The following is an 18512-nucleotide window of genomic DNA, read 5'->3' on the forward strand; positions in this document are numbered from 1 at the left end:
TCTTTTCCTAGCGCTGCCTCGCACACATGAGGGGGAGGGGGATGTTATTCCATGTGTGGTGAGGTGGCGATGGGAATGAATAAAGGCAGACAGTGTGAATTGTGTGCATGTGTATATATGTATATGTCTGTGTGTATATATATATGTGTACATTGAGATGTATGGGTATGTATATTTGCGTGTGGGGACGTGTATGTATATATATGTGTATGGGGGTGGGTTAGGCCATTTCTTTCGTCTGTTTCCTTGCGTTACCTCGCAAATGCGGGAGACAGCGACAAAGCAAAATATAAATAAAATAAATCAGTTGATTGGATGGAGCTCTCAAAGATGAAATTGGCATTTCTTTTTATAATATAGTTATTTAAGACGAAATTATTTGAAATTACAATCATTCTAGTTTTATGTTTGTTACATTGTGATGTTCCAGTTCAGATGATAGTTACATGGATAATCACAGAATATAATGAATAAAAAGAAAACAACTGTCTCATACCAAGTTTTGTCCTTTTTCACAAAGTGGGAAAACATTAACTGTTGTTATTAGCTTGAGGACTGGACAAGTTAGTCAGTTTACTGTAGGTGTAGAATGACACCATTGTTTTTCTAAGAATGGTATAAAGACCCAGTGAAGTTGTATACAGGTTGAAGAACATTTTTGAAAATTAAGGAGTTTTTCTTTTCTTTACAGCTTTCTGAGCTAGAAAAGCTAAAATCAAGACAAGAGAGATTTGGAGCTTCTACTCCAGGAGAGGATAAGACAGCAGATAAGGTGACGGATAAGACAGCTGAGAAGACGACAGAAAAGCCCATAATGTAGGTGTTGCTGAATCAGCATTCTCAGTTATTAATGGATGATAAGATTTGGCTTTATTTGTATTAACATAAGAATTGGCTTTATTTGTATCAACACTTTGATAGCTATACCTGTTTTTTTGTGATGACGGTATGCTTATTATGTTTTTCCTGTCTGTCTTTATTTTATACATTTTGCCATATCCTAGTGGATAAGGAATACTACTCATATGTCTTCTCTCTTCTTTCATAGAGTGTGTGAAAGAAGAAAGTTGAGAGTAAATGTGAATAAGAGTAAGGTTATTAGGTACAGTAGGGTTTAGGGTCAAGTAAATTGGGAGGTAAGTTTGAATGGAGAAAAACTGGAGGAAGTGAAGTGTTTTAGATATCTGGGAGTGGATTTGGCAGCAGATGGAACCATGGAAGCAGAAGTGAATCATAGGGTGGGGGAGGGGGTGAAAATTCTGGGAGCCTTGAAGAATGTGTGGAAGTCGAGAACATTATCTCCGAAAGCAAAAATGGGTATGTTTGAAGGAATAGTGGTTCCAACGATGTTGTATGGTTGCGAGGCGTGGGCTATGGATAGAGTTGTGCGCAGGAGGATGGATGTGCTGGAAATGAGATGTTTGAGGACAATATGTGGTGTGAGGTGGTTTGGTCGAGTAAGTAATGATAGGGTAAGAGAGATGTGTGGTAATAAAAAGAGTGTGGTTGAGAGAGCAGAAGAGGGTGTTTTGAAATGGTTTGGTCACATGGAGAGAATGAGTGAGGAAAGATTGACCAAGAGGATATATGTGTCGGAGGTGGAGGGAATGAGGAGAAGTGGGAGACCAAATTGGAGGTGGAAAGATGGAGTGAAAAAGATTTTGAGTGATTGAGGCCTGAAGGTGCAGGAGGGTGAAAGGCAGGCAAGGAATAGAGTGAATTGGAACGATGTGGTATACCGGGGTTGACGTGCTGTCAATGGATTGAACCAGGGCATGTGAAGTGTCTCGGGTAAACCATGAAAAGTTCTGTTGGGCTTGGATGTGGAAAGGGAGCTGTGGTTTCGGTGCATTATTACATGACAGCTAGAGACTGAGTGTGAACGAATGGGGCCTTTGTTGTCTTTTCCTAGCGCTACCTCGCACACATGAGGGGGGGGAGGGTGTTGTTATTCCATGTGTGGCGGGGTGGCGATGGGAATGAATGAAGGCAGACAGTATGAATTATGTACATGGGTATATATGTATATGTCTGTGTGTGTATATATATGTATACATTGAGATGTATAGGTATGTATATGTGCTGTGTGTGGACTTGTATGTATATACATGTGTATGTGGGTGGGTTGGGCCATTCTTTCGTCTGTTTCCTTTCACTACCTCGCTAACGTGGGAGACAGCGACAAAGCAAAATAAATAAATAAAGAAATATGTCTTCTTTCTGTCTCATTTGTAGAAGGCAACTAAAAGGGGTGGCAGTGGGAGGGGGGGCATTTTTCCTTTCTAAAAGTAGGAATGAAAAAAGAAGCAAAGTGAATGTGTTTTCTCAAAGGCTCAATTGCTAATGGTACTGCACTAAAACTGGAAAGGCATGCACTTTTGATGAAAGAGTAAGGAGTTGGTTGAAACTTATCTCAATAATGGTATATCATTTTCAGAACCAGTTCAGAACCAGTTGCATCTACAAAGATAGCAAGATTTGGAGATGTGGGAAGCAAGGATGAAGATGCTATCAAGAAAAAACGTGCTGAAAGATTTGGTATACAGTGAAGACTGCATGTAGTAAATCTGGCAAGACTCATTGATTTACATTAAATTAATAATTGTATTATAAAAGACATTTTGGTTCCTTTCTGATTGATCCTTCAAAGAGAAATGCTGCCTTATATGTGCAAAATACTGATGTGCATCACAGTAGTTTTTCAAATGAATGCTGTCAGAGATAGCATTATCACAAGATGTCTTTTCTCACTTGTATATATATGTATAATTCTTTTATCAAAATTACTACATATGAGTAAAGATGAAAATTTTCAAATAGACCATTATAAGCAAATGTTGTATGCTATGTATAGTACAAAGAGGCAATTCATTCACAAGGAAATGATTTATAAAAACTTTTGGATATTTTTTTTCATATTTTGAGAAGAAATATATATAAACATTTTACATTTATCATTTTGTCATTCTTATCACAAAATGAAATATAACAGTTAGTAAGACTTTTGCACATTTGTGAGTTGTTTTGACAAGGCAACACTGCTTCATGTAATTTCATAAGTTCGTTTGTGGATGATGGATAGTATTAAGAGAATAATTATGACGTTGATAAGATGCAGATTTTTAGAGCTATCTACATGGTAATGAAAGAACTTTGCAAAATGTGTTGTTAGAAAGTTAGGAGTATGCAAGTAACTGTTTTTGAAAACATTACATGGTCATCTCTAAATGTGATTATTTTGTTCCTTGGTTCATGATGATTGAGTGGATACAAATAGTTTCAGAAATTCTGATGATGTATGGATATAAATTTGAAAGATTTTTATTGTTGTATATTAAACTAGTTAAAACCAAAAATAGATTTAGCACTTACTAACTGTATTTTATATAGATTATTAAATTTTTCTGGTATTATTGTCTATTTTCTTATTTTCAGATTAGTGGAAAAGTTTTTGAGTGCTCGGAGTCTGAGCATGCAGAAAGTTGTAATGCATGCACGTGATAGGGTGAATTGGAGAGATGTGGTACCTGGGATAACATGCTCTCAACAGACTGAACCATGGCATATGAAGTGGATGGAGAAAAGCACAGAAAGTGCCAGGTTGTGGACAAGAACTGTAGGTTTCTTGCATTTCTGGTGAATGGATGTGAATAAATGAGGCCACTTTTATGTCAGTATTTGACATTACCTTGCAAAGGGGTGTGAGTAGGGGGATGGAAATCCTACCATTTTGTTTTACTATCCAAAAGAAGGAACAAAGAAGTGGGTCAGGTGAGGATTTTTCCCTATAAGACTCAGTCATCTGTTCTTGATGCTACCTTGCGGGCATGGGAAATGGCAAATATGTGTGAAAAAAAATTTACTTTATTTATTATACTTGATCACCATCTCCTACATCAGTGAGATAATGCCAGGAAGCAGGGAGTGCTCATCCTCCTCGAAGGCTCAGATTGGGATGTCTAAATGTGTGTGGATGTCACAAAGATGAGAAAAATGGAGAGATAGGTAGTATGTTTGAGGAAAGGAACCTGGATGTTTTGGCTCTGAGTGAAACGAAGCTCAAGGGTAAAGGGGAAGAGTGGTTTGGGAACGTCTTGGGAGTAAAGTCAGGGGTTAGTGAGAGGACAACAGCAAAGGAAGCAGTTGCACTACTCCTGAAGCAGTTGTGGGAGTATGTGATAGTGGAAGAAAGTAAACTCTAGATTGATATTGGTTGTGAGGCATGGGTTAAAGATAGTGTTGTGCGGAGGTAGGTGGGTATGTTAGAAATGAAATGTTTGAGGACAATATGTGGTTTGATCGAGTAAGTAATGAAAGGGTAAGAGAGATGTGTGGTAATAAAAAGAGTGTGGTTGAGAGCAGAAGAGGAAGTGTTGAAATGGTTTGGGCACATGGAGTGAATGAATGAGGAAAGATTGACAAAGAGGATATATGTGTCAGAGGTAGGGGAAGAAGGAGAAGCAGGAGACCAGATTGGAGGTGGAAGGATGGAGTGATAAAGATTTTGAGAGATCGGGGCCTGAACCTACAGGAGGGTGAAAGGCGTGCAAGAAATAGAGTGAATTGGAACGATGTGGTATACCAGGGTCGACATGTTGTCAATGGATTGAACCAGGGCATGTGAAGTGTTTGGGATAAACCATGGTAAGGTCTGTGAGGCCCGGATGTGGAAAGGAAGCTGTGGTTTCGGTGCATTACATATGACATCTAGAGACTGAGTATGAACGAACGTGGCCCCCTTTTTTGTCTGTTGCTGGCGCTGCCTTGCTGGAGGGGGAGGGATGCTATATCATGTGTGGTGGGGTGGTGATGGGAGTGGATGAAGGCAGCAAGTATGGATATGTACAAGTTTATATATGTAAATGTCTGTGTATGTATATGTTGAAATGTATATGTGCATGTGTGGGCGTTTATGTATATACGTGTGTATGTGGGTGGGTTGGGCCATCCCTCGTCTGTGTCCTTGCGCTGCCTCACTAACTCGGGAGACGGCGGTTAAGTATTATACATGACAGCTAGAGACTGAGTGTGAACGAATGTGGCCTTTGTTGTATTTTCCTAGTGCTACCTCGCACACATGCGGGAGGAGGGGGTTGTCATTTTCATGTGTGGTGGGGTAGCGATGGGAATAAGGGCAGGCAGTATGAATTATGTACATGTGTATATGTCTGTGTGTGTGTATATATATGTATACGTTGAGATGTATAGGTATGTATATATGCGTGTGTGGACGTGTATGTATATACATGTGTATGTGGGTGGGTTGGGCCATTCTTTCGTCTGTTTCCTTGCGCTACCTCGCTGACACGGGAGTTAGTGACAAAGTATGGTAATGATAAATAACCCACCCACATACACATGTATATACATGTGTATATCCATCTGCTGCCAAATCCACTCCCACATATCTAAAACACTTCACTTCCTCCAGTTTTTCTCCATTCAAACTTACCTCCCAATTGACTTGTCCCTCAACCCTACTGTACCTAATAACCTTGCTCTTATTCACATTTACTCTCAGCTTTCTTCTTTCACACACTTTACCAAACTCAGTCACCAGCTTCTGCAGTTTCTCACCCGAATCAGCCACCAGTGCTGTATCATCAGGGAACAACAACTGACTCACTTCCCAAGCTCTCTCATCCACAACAGACTGCATACTTGCCTCTCTTTCCAAAACTCTTGCACTCACCTCCCTAACAACCCCATCCATAAACAAATTAAAGAACCATGGAGACATCACGCACCCCTGCCGCAAACCAACATTCACTGAGAATCAATCACTTTCCTCTCTTCCTGTTCGTATACATGCCTTACCATATAACACTATTCCTTCAAACATACCCATTTTTGCTTTCCAAGATAACGTTCTCGGCTTCCACACATTCTTTAACGCTCCCAGAACTTTTGCCCCCTCCCCCACCCTATGATTCACTTCCGCTTCCATGGTTCCATCCGCTGTCAAATCCACTCCCAGATATCTAAAACACTTCAATTCCTCCAGTTTTTCTCCATTCAAACTTACCTCCCAGTTGACTTGTCCCTCAACCCTACTGTACCTAATAACTTTTCTCTTATTCACATTTACAATCAGCTTTCTTCTTTCACACACTTTACCAAACTCAGTCACCAGCTTCTGCAGTTTCTCACCCAAATCAGCCACTAGCACTGTATCATCAGCAAACAATGGCTGACTCACTTCCCAAGCTCTCTCATCCACAACAGACTCCATACTTGCCCCTCTTTCCAAAACTCTTGCATTCACCTCCCTAACAACCCCTGGGGATAGGGGAGAAAGAATACTTCCCACGTATTCCCTGCGTGTCGTAGAAGGCGACTAAAAGGGAAGGGAGCGGGGGGCTGGAAATCCTCCCCGTTGTTTTTTTTTTTTTTCAAAAGAAGGAACAGAGAAGGGGGCCAGATGAGGATATTCCCTCAAAGGCCCAGTCTTCTGTTCTTAACGCTACCTCGCTAATGCGAGAAATGGCGAATAGTATGAAAGAAAAAAAGATATATATATATATATGAAGTCTGTTGGGGATGAGAGAGCTTGGGAAGTGAGTCAGTTGTTGTTCGCTGATGATACAGCGCTGGTGGCTGATTCATGTGAGAAACTGCAGAAGCTGGTGACTGAGTTTGGTAAAGTGTGTGAAAGAAGAAAGTTAAGAGTAAATGTGAATAAGAGCAAGGTTATTAGGTACAGTAGGGTTGAGGGTCAAGTCAATTGGGAGGTGAGTTTGAATGGAGAAAAACTGGAGGAAGTGAAGTGTTTAGATATCTGGGAGTGGATCTGGCAGCGGATGGAACCATGGAAGCGGAAGTGGATCATAGGGTGGGGGAGGGGGCGAAAATTCTGGGAGCCTTGAAGAATGTGTGGAAGTCGAGAACATTATCTCGGAAAGCAAAAATGGGTATGTTTGAAGGAATAGTGGTTCCAACAATGTTGTATGGTTGCGAGGCGTGGACTATGGATAGAGTTGTGCGCAGGAGGATGGATGTGCTGGAAATGAGATGTTTGAGGACAATGTGTGGTGTGAGGTGGTTTGATCGAGTAAGTAACGAAAGGGTAAGAGAGATGTGTGGAAATAAAAAGAGCGTGGTTGAGAGAGCAGAAGAGGGTGTTTTGAAATGGTTTGGTCACATGGAGAGAATGAGTGAGGAAAGATTGACCAAGAGGATATACGTGTCAGAGGTGGAGGGAACGAGGAGAAGAGGGAGACCAAATTGGAAGTGGAAAGATGGAGTGAAAAAGATTTTGTGTGATCGGGGCCTGAACATGCAGGAGGGTGAAAGGAGGGCAAGGAATAGAGTGAATTGGAGCGATGTGGTATACCGGGGTTGACGTGCTGTCAGTGGATTGAATCAAGGCATGTGAAGCGTCTGGGGTAAACCATGGAAAGCTGTGTGGGGCCTGGATGTGGAAAGGGAGCTGTGGTTTCGGGCATTATTGCATGACAGCTAGAGACTGAGTGTGAACGAATGGGGCCTTTGTTGTCTCTTCCTAGCGCTACCTCGAACACATGAGGGGGGGAGGGGGATGGTATTCCATGTGTGGCGAGGTGGCGATGGGAATGAATAAAGGCAGACAGTGTGAATTGTGTGCATGGGTATATATGTATGTGTCTGTGTGTGTATATATATGTGTACATTGAGATGTATAGGTATGTATATTTCCGTGTGTGGACGTGTATGTATATACATGTGTATGGGGGTGGGTTGGGCCATTTCTTTCGTCTGTTTCCTTGCGCTACCTCGCAAACGCGGGAGACAGCGACAAAGCAAAATAAAATAAATAAATAAATATATATATATATGCTTTGTTTAATTTGTTTATGGATGGGGTTGTTAGGGAGGTAAATGCAAGAGTTTTGGAAAGAGGGGCAAGTATGAAGTCTGTTGGGGATGAGAGAGCTTGGGAAGTGAGTCAGTTGTTGTTCGCTGATGATACAGCGCTGGTGGCTGATTCATGTGAGAAACTGCAGAAGCTGGTGACTGAGTTTGGTAAAGTGTGTGAAAGAAGAAAGTTAAGAGTAAATGTGAATAAGAGCAAGGTTATTAGGTACAGTAGGGTTGAGGGTCAAGTCAATTGGGAGGTGAGTTTGAATGGAGAAAAACTGGAGGAAGTGAAGTGTTTTAGATATCTGGGAGTGGATCTGGCAGCGGATGGAACCATGGAAGCGGAAGTGGATCATAGGGTGGGGGAGGGGCGAAAATTCTGGGGGCCTTGAAGAATGTGTGGAAGTCGAGAACATTATCTCGGAAAGCAAAAATGGGTATGTTTGAAGGAATAGTGGTTCCAACAATGTTGTATGGTTGTGAGGCGTGGGCTATGGATAGAGTTGTGCGCAGGAGGATGGATGTGCTGGAAATGAGATGTTTGAGGACAATGTGTGGTGTGAGGTGGTTTGATCGAGTGAGTAACGTAAGGGTAAGAGAGATGTGTGGAAATAAAAAAAGCGTGGTTGAGAGAGCAGAAGAGGGTGTTTTGAAGTGGTTTGGGCACATGGAGAGGATGAGTGAGGAAAGATTGACCAAGAGGATATATGTGTCGGAGGTGGAGGGAGCAAGGAGAAGAGGGAGACCAAATTGGAGGTGGAAAGATGGAGTGAAAAAGATTTTGTGTGATCGGGGCCTGAACATGCAGGAGGGTGAAAGGAGGGCAAGGAATAGAGTGAATTGGAGCGATGTGGTATACCGGGGTTGACGTGCTGTCAGTGGATTGAATCAAGGCATGTGAAGCGTCTGGGGTAAACCATGGAAAGCTGTGTAGGTATGTATATTTGCGTGTGTGGACGTATGTATATACATGTGTATGGGGGGGTTGGGCCATTTCTTTCGTCTGTTTCCTTGCGCTACCTCGCAAACGCGGGAGACAGCGACAAAGTATAAAAAAAAAAAAAAAAAAATATATGCTTTGGTTCAATCCATGAACAGCATGTCAACCTCGGGAAACAACTATTGATTAAGTAGGTTGGGACGCATGCACACACAGCCATACACCTTGTGAATTTCAATTTCTGAAAGATGGAACAGAAAAAGAAGTCAAGAGGAGAGTGCTCATCCTCCTCAAAAGCTCAGGCTAGGATATCTAAATGTGTGTGGATGTAACCAAGGTAAGAAGAACAGAAAAAAGAAACTGAAAATTCTGGCTCTTAGTGAAATTTATCTCAAGGATAATGGTAAAGAATGGCTTGAAAATGTCTTAGGAATAAAATCAAGGTAGGTAAGAGAGCAAGAGCTAAAGAAGGGGTATCACTAATGCTGAAGTCAGAGTTGTGGGAGTGTGTAAAGGAGTGTAAGGAAGGGAGCTCTAGCCTGATTTGGATGAAAATGAATTTGGATTGCGAGAGGTGGATGATTGATAGCACTTACACCTGGCGTTGAGAAGAAAGATAAGATGCAAATGTTTTGTGAGTTGAGTGAGTGTGTCAGCAGTTTCGATGCAAGAGTCTGGGTATTAGTGATGGATGATTTAAATGTGAAGGTGAGTAATATAGCAGTTTAGGGTATAATTGGGGGCATAGGATATTCAGTAATGTGAATGGAAATGGTAAACAGCTCGTGGAGTTGCGTGCTGAAAAGGGCTGGTGATTAGAAATACCTGGTTTAAGAGAGGGACATATTCAAGTATACATATATGAGTACTAGATTACATACTAATTAATAGATGCACAAAAGAGACTGCTGGATATGAATGTGCTGAGAGGGGCTGTCTGATCATTGTGGAGGCAAGGATGAAGATTTGGATAGGTTTTAGGAAAAGGGGAAACAATGTCAGTAAGAAGATAATGATGAGAGAATAAGTGTAGAATGACAAAAGGTGAGAGTAAATGAAGCAGGGGGAATGGGAGGTATATAGGGAAGCATTGCTGGCAAGTGAGATAGTTGCATATGGCATGTAAAAGGTGGGCAGATTAGAAAGGATAGGGAATGGTTGCATGAATAAGTACTGATGCTAGTGAAAGAGAAAAGAGAGGCGTTTGGGTGGTACTTACTTGGATTGAGTGCCTGTGATTGAGGAAATGTATAAGAGAAAGCAGCAGATCAGGGGGAAGGTGCAGGGGTTGAAAAAGAGGGCAAGTAAGAGTTGGAGTGAGTGAATATCAGTAAACTTTAGGGGGAATAAGGTGTTTTAGAAGGATGTTGATAATGTTTGAAAAACGAGAGCAAGTTGGAACATTGGTAAAACGGGGCAAAATGGGAAATAGTAACAGTGATGAAGTGAGGAGGAGATTGATTGAGTATTTTTAGGGACTGTTGAATGTGTGAGGTTGTTTTGATTGGGATGGTATGTGAGGCAAGAGAGTCATGGAGAGTGGTTTGTTTAAGAGAAGAGGTGGTGAAAGTCTTACACAGGATGAAATATGGCAAGGCAGCTGGAGTAGATGGGTATTCCACTTGAATTTATTAAGAAAGGGGTGATTATGTTTCTGATTGGTTGGTAAGGATTTTCAGTATGTATAGATCAGGGGGAAGCACCTGAGGATTGGTGGAATGCATGTATAGTGCCATTTGATACACGTGAAGGAGAAAACGGTAAGTGATCAAAACTACCGAGGTATGAGTTTATTTAGGGCATTTGGTAAGTTGAGTGGGAGGATATTGATTGATAGTGTGAAGGCATGTCCAAAGCATTAGACTGGGAAGGAGCACTTTGGTTTCAGAAGCATCATATGCTTGTACCCACGATAAACCTTAAATGTGTATTTTGCCTTTGAAATTGTATGTGGGTGGGGAAGGGAGAAATGTTTTGTGGACACTGTACGTAACCACTAACATTAGAATCACCTGTACCACAGACATTAGTATCAAACCTGCTAACATCAAAGCCAATAAATTCCCTATTACATAATCCTATTAACTCATCTATCTTAACACACAGATAAAGTAACAGCACTCATTTCTTTTCATCCACTCTCAAGCTGTCATATATAGTGCACTGAAACCAGAAACGGGACACTTTAGAATGTTCTCTAGGGCCTGGTTGTGGATAGGGGGCTGTGGTGGACAGCTAGATAACAGATGTAAGGGAATGTCGCCTTTTTCTGTGTTCCTGGCACTACCTTGCTAATGCAGGAAATGGTGAACAAGTATGAGAGACTTCGTCTGTCAGTTCCCCATAGTGCAGAAATGTATAACATTACAGTCTTAACAAAAAAAATATCCTCCATTCGTTTTTTGTATTTATATACTATAGGGAATGAGCCCTAGGTGTTTGGGAAGCTGACCAGGGAGGAATTGTCCTGATAGGAGATATAAGTACAGTAGAAGGAGCAAGGATGAAAGACTGCAGAAGAGATGGATAGATGCTGAGAGAATTGCTGTAGGTTAGGAACAGAGGAAGGAGCTATGCTAAAGGAATGATTGTTATCATATGCATTGGAAGAATTTTATATATGGACATGGTCTTGCTTTATAAATCAGTTTAGTGAGTAAAGTAAAAATTTGAGAAGCTATGTACATGTGGAAGCCTCTGTTTCACTTGAACATCCTGGGCATAAGTTGAAGATGATTTTGAATGATTTTCAGAAACTGTGCACCTGATCCACTGAACAGAGCAGTGATAGATAGAACTACCAAATCAGTAAACTTTGTGCGTAGATCCCTTGGCTGTTAGACGTGATCCCTTGTATCAGAACTGATAACAAAGCACTCCAGGTTGTCACAGGTGCAATCCTTCTCTTTTTCTCTTACTTTTTTTTGTTTTCCTCATATTTATTTCCTACATATTTATGTATGTCTTCTGTTAATGTTTTAGAAATTGAAACAGCAAGGGAAAGGTTTCAAGCTTCTCACCCCTGGCCCTCTAGTCATCTTCTACGACATGCAGGGAATACATGGGTAGAAGTGTGGTTTCACTGCATTATACTTGACTGATAGAGATGGATGTGAGCAAGTGAGGCCTTTCCTTGTCTGTTCTTGCTTCCTTCTAGCTAACATGGGATTTAGTAACAAGTATGAAAGTAGATAAATACATGCTCTCTATGTTATATATGAAGAGGTTGGTGTTCCCATGACTGGAAAGTCACGTGGGCATGGTCATATCATCATTAGTGAACAAAAAAGAATAGTCTTATCGAGGAACTTCTTTCTTGTGAAGTCCATCATTCCCTGCTACTGACTGTAGTGCAGTCTTAAAGCTGCAGGAGCCCATAAAAGGTGGCCTAGGGTTATGTAATGATAATTATTTTTATTCATTATACATAACCACTGTTTCCTGCATCAGTGAGGTAGTGCCAGGAAACAGACAAAGAATGGCCCATCTAGTCATATTTATTCATGTATTTATTATACGTTGTTGCTGTCTCCTGCATTAGCAAGGTAGATCAAGGAAAAAGATGAAAGAAATGGCCCAACCCACCCACATACACATGTATATTAAACGTCCACACACAGCACATATACATACCTGTACATCTCAGCGTATACATATGTATACACACAGACATATACATATATACATATGTACATAATTCATACAGTCTGCCCTTATTCATTCCTGTCGCCACCCAACCACACATGAAATAACAACACCCCCCCCCACGTGTGCAAGAGGTAGCGCTAGGAAAAGACAACAAAGGCCACATTCATTCACACTCAGTCTCTAGCTGTCGTGTATAATGCACCGAAACCACAGCTCCCTTTCCACATCCAGGTCCCACAAAACTTTCCATGGTTTACCCGAGACACTTCACATGCCCTGTTTCAATCCATTGACGGCACGTTGACCCTGGTATTCCACATTGTTCCAATTCACTCTATTCTTTGCATGCCTTTCACCCTCCTGCATGTTCAGGCCCCGATCTCTCAAAGTCTTTTTCACTCCATCTTTCCACTTCCAATTTGGTCTCCTACTTATCCTTGTTCCCTCCACCTCTGACACATATATCTTCTTTGTCAATCTTTCCTCACTCATTCTCTCCATGTGACCAAACCATTTCAAAACACCCTCTTCTACTCTCAACCACACTCTTTTTATTACATCTCTCTCTTACCCTTTCATTACTTAATCAATAAAACCACCTCACACCACATATTGTCTTCAAACATCTCATTTCCAACACATCCACCCTCCTGCGCACAACTCTATCTATAGCCCACGCCTCGCAACCGTATAACATTGTTGGAACCACTATTCCTTCAAACATAGCCATTTTTGCTTTCCAAGATAACGTTCTCGACTTCCACACATTCTTCAACGCTCCCAGAACTTTTGCCCCCCTCCCCCACGCTATGATTCACTTTCGCTTCCATGGTTCCATCCACTGCCAAATCCACTCCCAGGTATCTAAAACACTTCACTTCCTCCAGTTTTCCCCATTCAAACTTACCTCCCAATTGACTTGTCCCTCAACCCTACTGTACCTAATAACCATGCTCTTATTCACATTTACTCTCAGCTATCTTCTTTCACACACTTTACCAAACTCAGTCACCAGCTTCTGCAGTTGCTCACCTGAATCAGCCACCAGCGCTGTATCATCAGCGAACAACAACTGACTCACTTCCCAAGCTCTCTCATCCACAATAGATTGCATACTTGCCCCTCTCTCCAAAACTCTTTGCATTCACCTCCCTAACAACCCCATCCATAAACAAATTAAACAACCATGGAGACATCATGCACGCCTGCCGCAAACCAACATTCACTGAGAACCAATCACTTTCCTCTCTTCCTACATGTATACATGCCTTACATCCTCGATAAAAACTTCACTGCTTCTAACAACTTACCTCCCACACCATATATTCTTAATACCTTCCACAGAGCATCTCTCTCAACTCGTATCATATGCCTTTTCCAGATCCATAAATGCTACATACAAATCCATTTGTTTTTCTAAGTATTTCTTACATACATTTTTCAAAGCAAACACCCTCTCAATCAATACCCTCCCATATAATTTCCCAGGAATACTCAACAAACTTATACCTCTATAATTTGAGCACTCACCTTTATCCCCTTTGCCTTTGTACAATGGCACTATGCAAGCATTCTGCCAGTCCTCAGGCACCTCACCATGAGTCATACATATATTAAATAACCTTACCAACCACTCAGCAATACAGTCACCCCTTTTTTAATAAATTCCACTGCAATACCATCCAAACCCGCTGCCTTGCCAGCTTTCATCTTCTGCAAAGCTTTTAGTACCTCTTTTCTGTTTACCAAATCATTCTCCCTAACCCTCTCACTTTGCACACCACCTCGACCAAAACACCCTATATCTGCCACTCTGTCATTAAACACATTCAACAAACCTTCTCACATCACCACTACTTGTTATCACCTCCCCATTAGCCCCCTTCACTGACGTTCCCATTTGTTCCCTTGTCTTACGCACTTTATTTACCTCCTTCCATAACATCTTTTTATTCTCCCTAAAATTCAATGATACTCTCTCACCCCAACTCTCATGTGTCCCTCTTTTTCGCCTCTTGCACCTTTCTCTTGACCTCCTGCCTCTCTCTTTTATACATCTCCCAGTCATTTGCATTATTTCCCTGCAAAAATCGACTAAATGCCTCTCTCTTCTCTTTCACAAATAATCTTACTTCTTCATCCCACCACTCACTACCCTTTCTAATCTGTCCACCTCCCACGTTTCTCATGCCACAAGCATCTTTTGCAGAAGCCATCACTGCTTCCCTAAATACATCCCATTCCTCCACCACTCCCTTACGTCCTTTGTTCTCACCTTTTTCCATTCTGTACTCAGTCTTTACTGGTACTTCCTCAAACAAGTCTCCTTCCCAAGCTCACTTACCCTCACCACTCTCTTCACCCCAACATTCTCTCTTCTTTTCTGAAAACCTCTACAAATCTTCACCTTCGCCTCCACAAGATAATGATCAGACATCCCTCCGGTTGCACCTCTCAGCACATTGACATCCAAAAGTCTCTCTTTCACGCGCCTATCAATTAACACGTAATCCAATAACACTCTCTGGCCATCTCTCCTACTTACTTACATATCTTATGTAAATCTCTCTTTTTAAACCAGATATTCCCAATCACCAGTCCTTTTTCAGCACATAAATCTACAAGCTCTTCACCATTTTCATTTACAACACTGAACACCCCATGTACACCAATTATTCCCTCAACTGTCACATTACTCACCTTTACATTCAAATCACCCATCACTATAACCTGGTTTCGTGCATCAGAACTACTAACACACTCACTCAGCTGCTCCCAAAACACTTACTTGCCTCTCATGATCTTTCATCTCATGCCCAGGTGCATATGCACTGATAATCACCCATCTCTCTCCATCCACTTTCAGTTTTACTCATATCAATCTAGAGTTTACTTTCTTACACTCTATCACTTACTCCCACCACTCCTGTTTCAGGAGTAGTGCTACTCCTTCCCTTGCTCTTGTCCTCTCACTAACCCCTGACTTTACTTCCAAGACATTCCCAAATCACTCTTCCCCTTTACCTTTGAGCTTCGTTTCACTCAGTGCTAAAACATCCAGGTTCCTTTCCTCAAACATACTACCTATCTCTCCTTTTTTCTCATCTTGGTTATATCCACACACATTTAGACACCCCAGTCTGAGCCTTCGAGGAGGATAAGCACTACCCGCGTGACTCCTTCTGTTTCCCCGTTTAGAAAGTTGAAATACAATGAGGGGAGGGTTTCTAGCCCCTCACTCCCGTCCCCTTTAGTCGCCTTCTACGACACATGAGGAATGGGTGGGAAGTATTCTTTCTCCCCTATCCCCAGGGATACCATCCAGTCATATACACATATTTATACACATATATACACAGAAATGCCTGCATACACACACATGCAGACATTACATACATACACATGCACATCTTTGTACTCACTTGTCTTCATTCATTCCCAGTGCTACCCCATCCCCACAGGAAAACAGCATCACTATCCTCTGCTTCAGAAGGGAGCTCCAGGAAAACAGACAAAAAAGGCCACATTTGTTCACACTCAGTCTCTAGTTGTCATGTGTAGTGCACGGAAACCACAGCTCCCTATCCACATCCAGGCTCTACAGACTTTTCCATAGTTTACCCCAGACGCTTCACATAGTAATAATAGTAATATGAATATTATGATAATGTGGAATATGCAAATGAAAGGCACTAGTTTCAGTCCATTTCATATGTCAAATAGAGTGAGTGTATCCAAATGAGGGTGTTGTTTGTTTGTTCCTGAAACTCCCAAGCTTTGTGGGAGACGCAGTTAAATGTAAGAAATTTTTTTTCTGCATACCCTCGGTATGATTAGTTGTTGAAATAATGTGGAAGTCCAAAATCACTTCAAAACATTGGTTATGGTTTGAAGGTACATGTGAATGAACTGAAGAATGAACCTGCCTCATCCACTTCAAGTAAAAAAACATTATCAAAATGAAAGCAGATACATTATCAGTGATTGTAAAAGCAGACTATATATTTCTCTGTAGTTAATCTCATCAACCTTATATTAGAGTTCTCTTGGTTGGCGAATTGGCATGGCACATCTTTTGGTGTATCCATCACTGATGACTAAATTGCTTATTCTCTGCATTTGTCATGGATAATTTTGTCCCACTCACCAGTTAGGCTGTTTGAGGATTTGGCCTGAATGCTTACAGATCTCTACAACTTGGCTGATTTGGAACACTTTTAATATATATATTGTCCAGCAATTTTGTTTTTTAAATTTATCACTATGTGATTAGTGGTCTTCAGAAAACATGCAGGTAGTGATTTGTCTTTCAAAATCCAAATGATTACATAATTATTTATTGTATATTTTGATTTGTACATAATGAACCATGCCTTTTGAGATTTTTCATGTTTAAATTATAATATATCCCCTTTGGACTTTAGGTACTAGTTTCAGTACCGTTATTAGTCAGTAGGTTTAGTTTATTACAGTCATTGAGGACTAATTTGTCTTTGCACATTTGCCAATTCTACAGCATTTCCTAACTTGAAGGGTGATGTTAGCATTTTGGTCTGAAGAGTATCAGTGCTAAAGTGTTTACTTGAGGTTTTTTCTTATCTTGAAGGTCTCCAAAGCTAGCCAACCATCTTTGCCGTGGCAAAGTTGCTTTGTTGTTCTTGTTGAACTTAAGGTCATCAATTATTTGACATCTCTTTACCATGGTCCGTTATACTTTCTTATTATTACTGTATCTATTTGTACATACAGGGAGGGAGCTTTATACTAGTGGAGCCCTGCCTTTGATTCTTTTTTTTATTTTCACATTGGTTCATGACTTTTCAAATGATGGTTATGTTTACTTCCTCAGTGCTTAGCATGCTCCATGAAACCACATTTCTGTTGCTGTATAAATGACTCCTTACATCCTTTCTTACACTTCTCATGTATGCCTTAAAGTTGTGCTTCTTGTAGTATCAAAGAACTGTTCTGCGTAAATGTTGATATGGTCTTTAAGAAAATTGTACTTATTATTTTAAACTCCCTTTTAGTGTCAAGTAAATGTTTTGTGTTAATGGTGTCATAGTCTCTTAGAAAATTATTCATAGTTTTATTGTTTCCCCATTCTTCCAGTGTGGATTGAGTGAAGGCCTTCCTCTTCTTTAGCTCATTCTATTCAGTGCTTATACCATTCTTGTTGCATTCCTGTAAGAATTTTCCACTAATTATGTGTTGTTTTGCCGGTGAGGAGGTCATATCGTTGTAGCATATTCAGCCCTATGGCAAATGCATATCTTCTTGAACTTTGCATGTCTTTTTAAACATGAACTTTAAGGCAATTTGACTTTGACCAAAATCTGTGCTTGCTTCTCTTGTGATTCTCCTCACATGCTGCTTTGATGAGTTCAGCTTGATATCAACTCCCTAATCTCTTTCATGGTACAATTTATTTCCCTACATTCACCAAAATACATGTTTGCTTCCCTCATAAGCTTTTGCATGTGCTGTTTTAGCAATAAGTTCAGTGTGATGTCAACTTGATCTCTCTCATGGTATAACTTTTGTGTATAATTTCTCCAAATATAGTATTCATTATTGTAGTCTCTTTGAACCCCGTCTGACTTTCATAACTTTTTCCAGGGATAAAAAAATTTTATGATCCATTTCTCCAATCAATGCAGCATCTTGTCTTGTTCTTTTGCAGTATTTGAGACTCCCTGGTGCTTCATTCTTCCTTTATGATTTCAGCATATTCAGGTATGAATTTACCTTTTGTGTTAAATTATTTGCATTGGAATTGTAATGGCCTCTGCATTGAGCCTGGAGTTACCCTTGGGATGTTTATGTATGTATGCTCTTAGGTACAGGTTAATATTCCTTCACTTTTCTCGTAACAAAGTTGTTGAAGTTAGCCTCATTAAACCACATATTAACGTATCACTTTTTTTGTGCAGAGAGACATTTCTGTTTGTTGTATCAGTGTCCTCTACAGGTGAGATTTGTATACTTATATGGGTATATACAAATGTTGAGATGAAATTATGATTTGTGCTTGTATCTTTGTCATATAGGAGAGGCAGAGCAAATGTGTTAGTGCATGCCCTTTAGA

The 18512-nt window shown here is 40.7% G+C and overlaps 1 protein-coding gene across 4 annotated transcripts in view; it reads left to right on the forward strand.

The window, feature by feature from the left end:
• The window catches only part of LOC139761895 (SAP domain-containing ribonucleoprotein), a 30094-nt gene extending 26425 nt beyond the window's left edge, over positions 1–3669 (forward strand). For 2 of the 4 annotated variants that reach the window (XM_071686479.1, XM_071686482.1), the window contains exon 8: positions 2438–3410. In XM_071686479.1, the coding sequence (XP_071542580.1) occupies positions 2438–2549 (112 nt within the window). In that variant the 3' untranslated portion in view covers positions 2550–3410. Of the gene's footprint in view, positions 1–2437; positions 3411–3435 lie in introns of those variants that run through there. The other 2 variants (XM_071686480.1, XM_071686481.1) reach the window with 2 other exon arrangements.
• Positions 3670–18512: the final 14843 nt, after the last annotated feature.

The sequence above is a fragment of the Panulirus ornatus genome, chromosome 42 (assembly GCF_036320965.1).
Source record: "Panulirus ornatus isolate Po-2019 chromosome 42, ASM3632096v1, whole genome shotgun sequence".
NCBI classification, from domain to species: domain Eukaryota; kingdom Metazoa; phylum Arthropoda; class Malacostraca; order Decapoda; family Palinuridae; genus Panulirus; species Panulirus ornatus.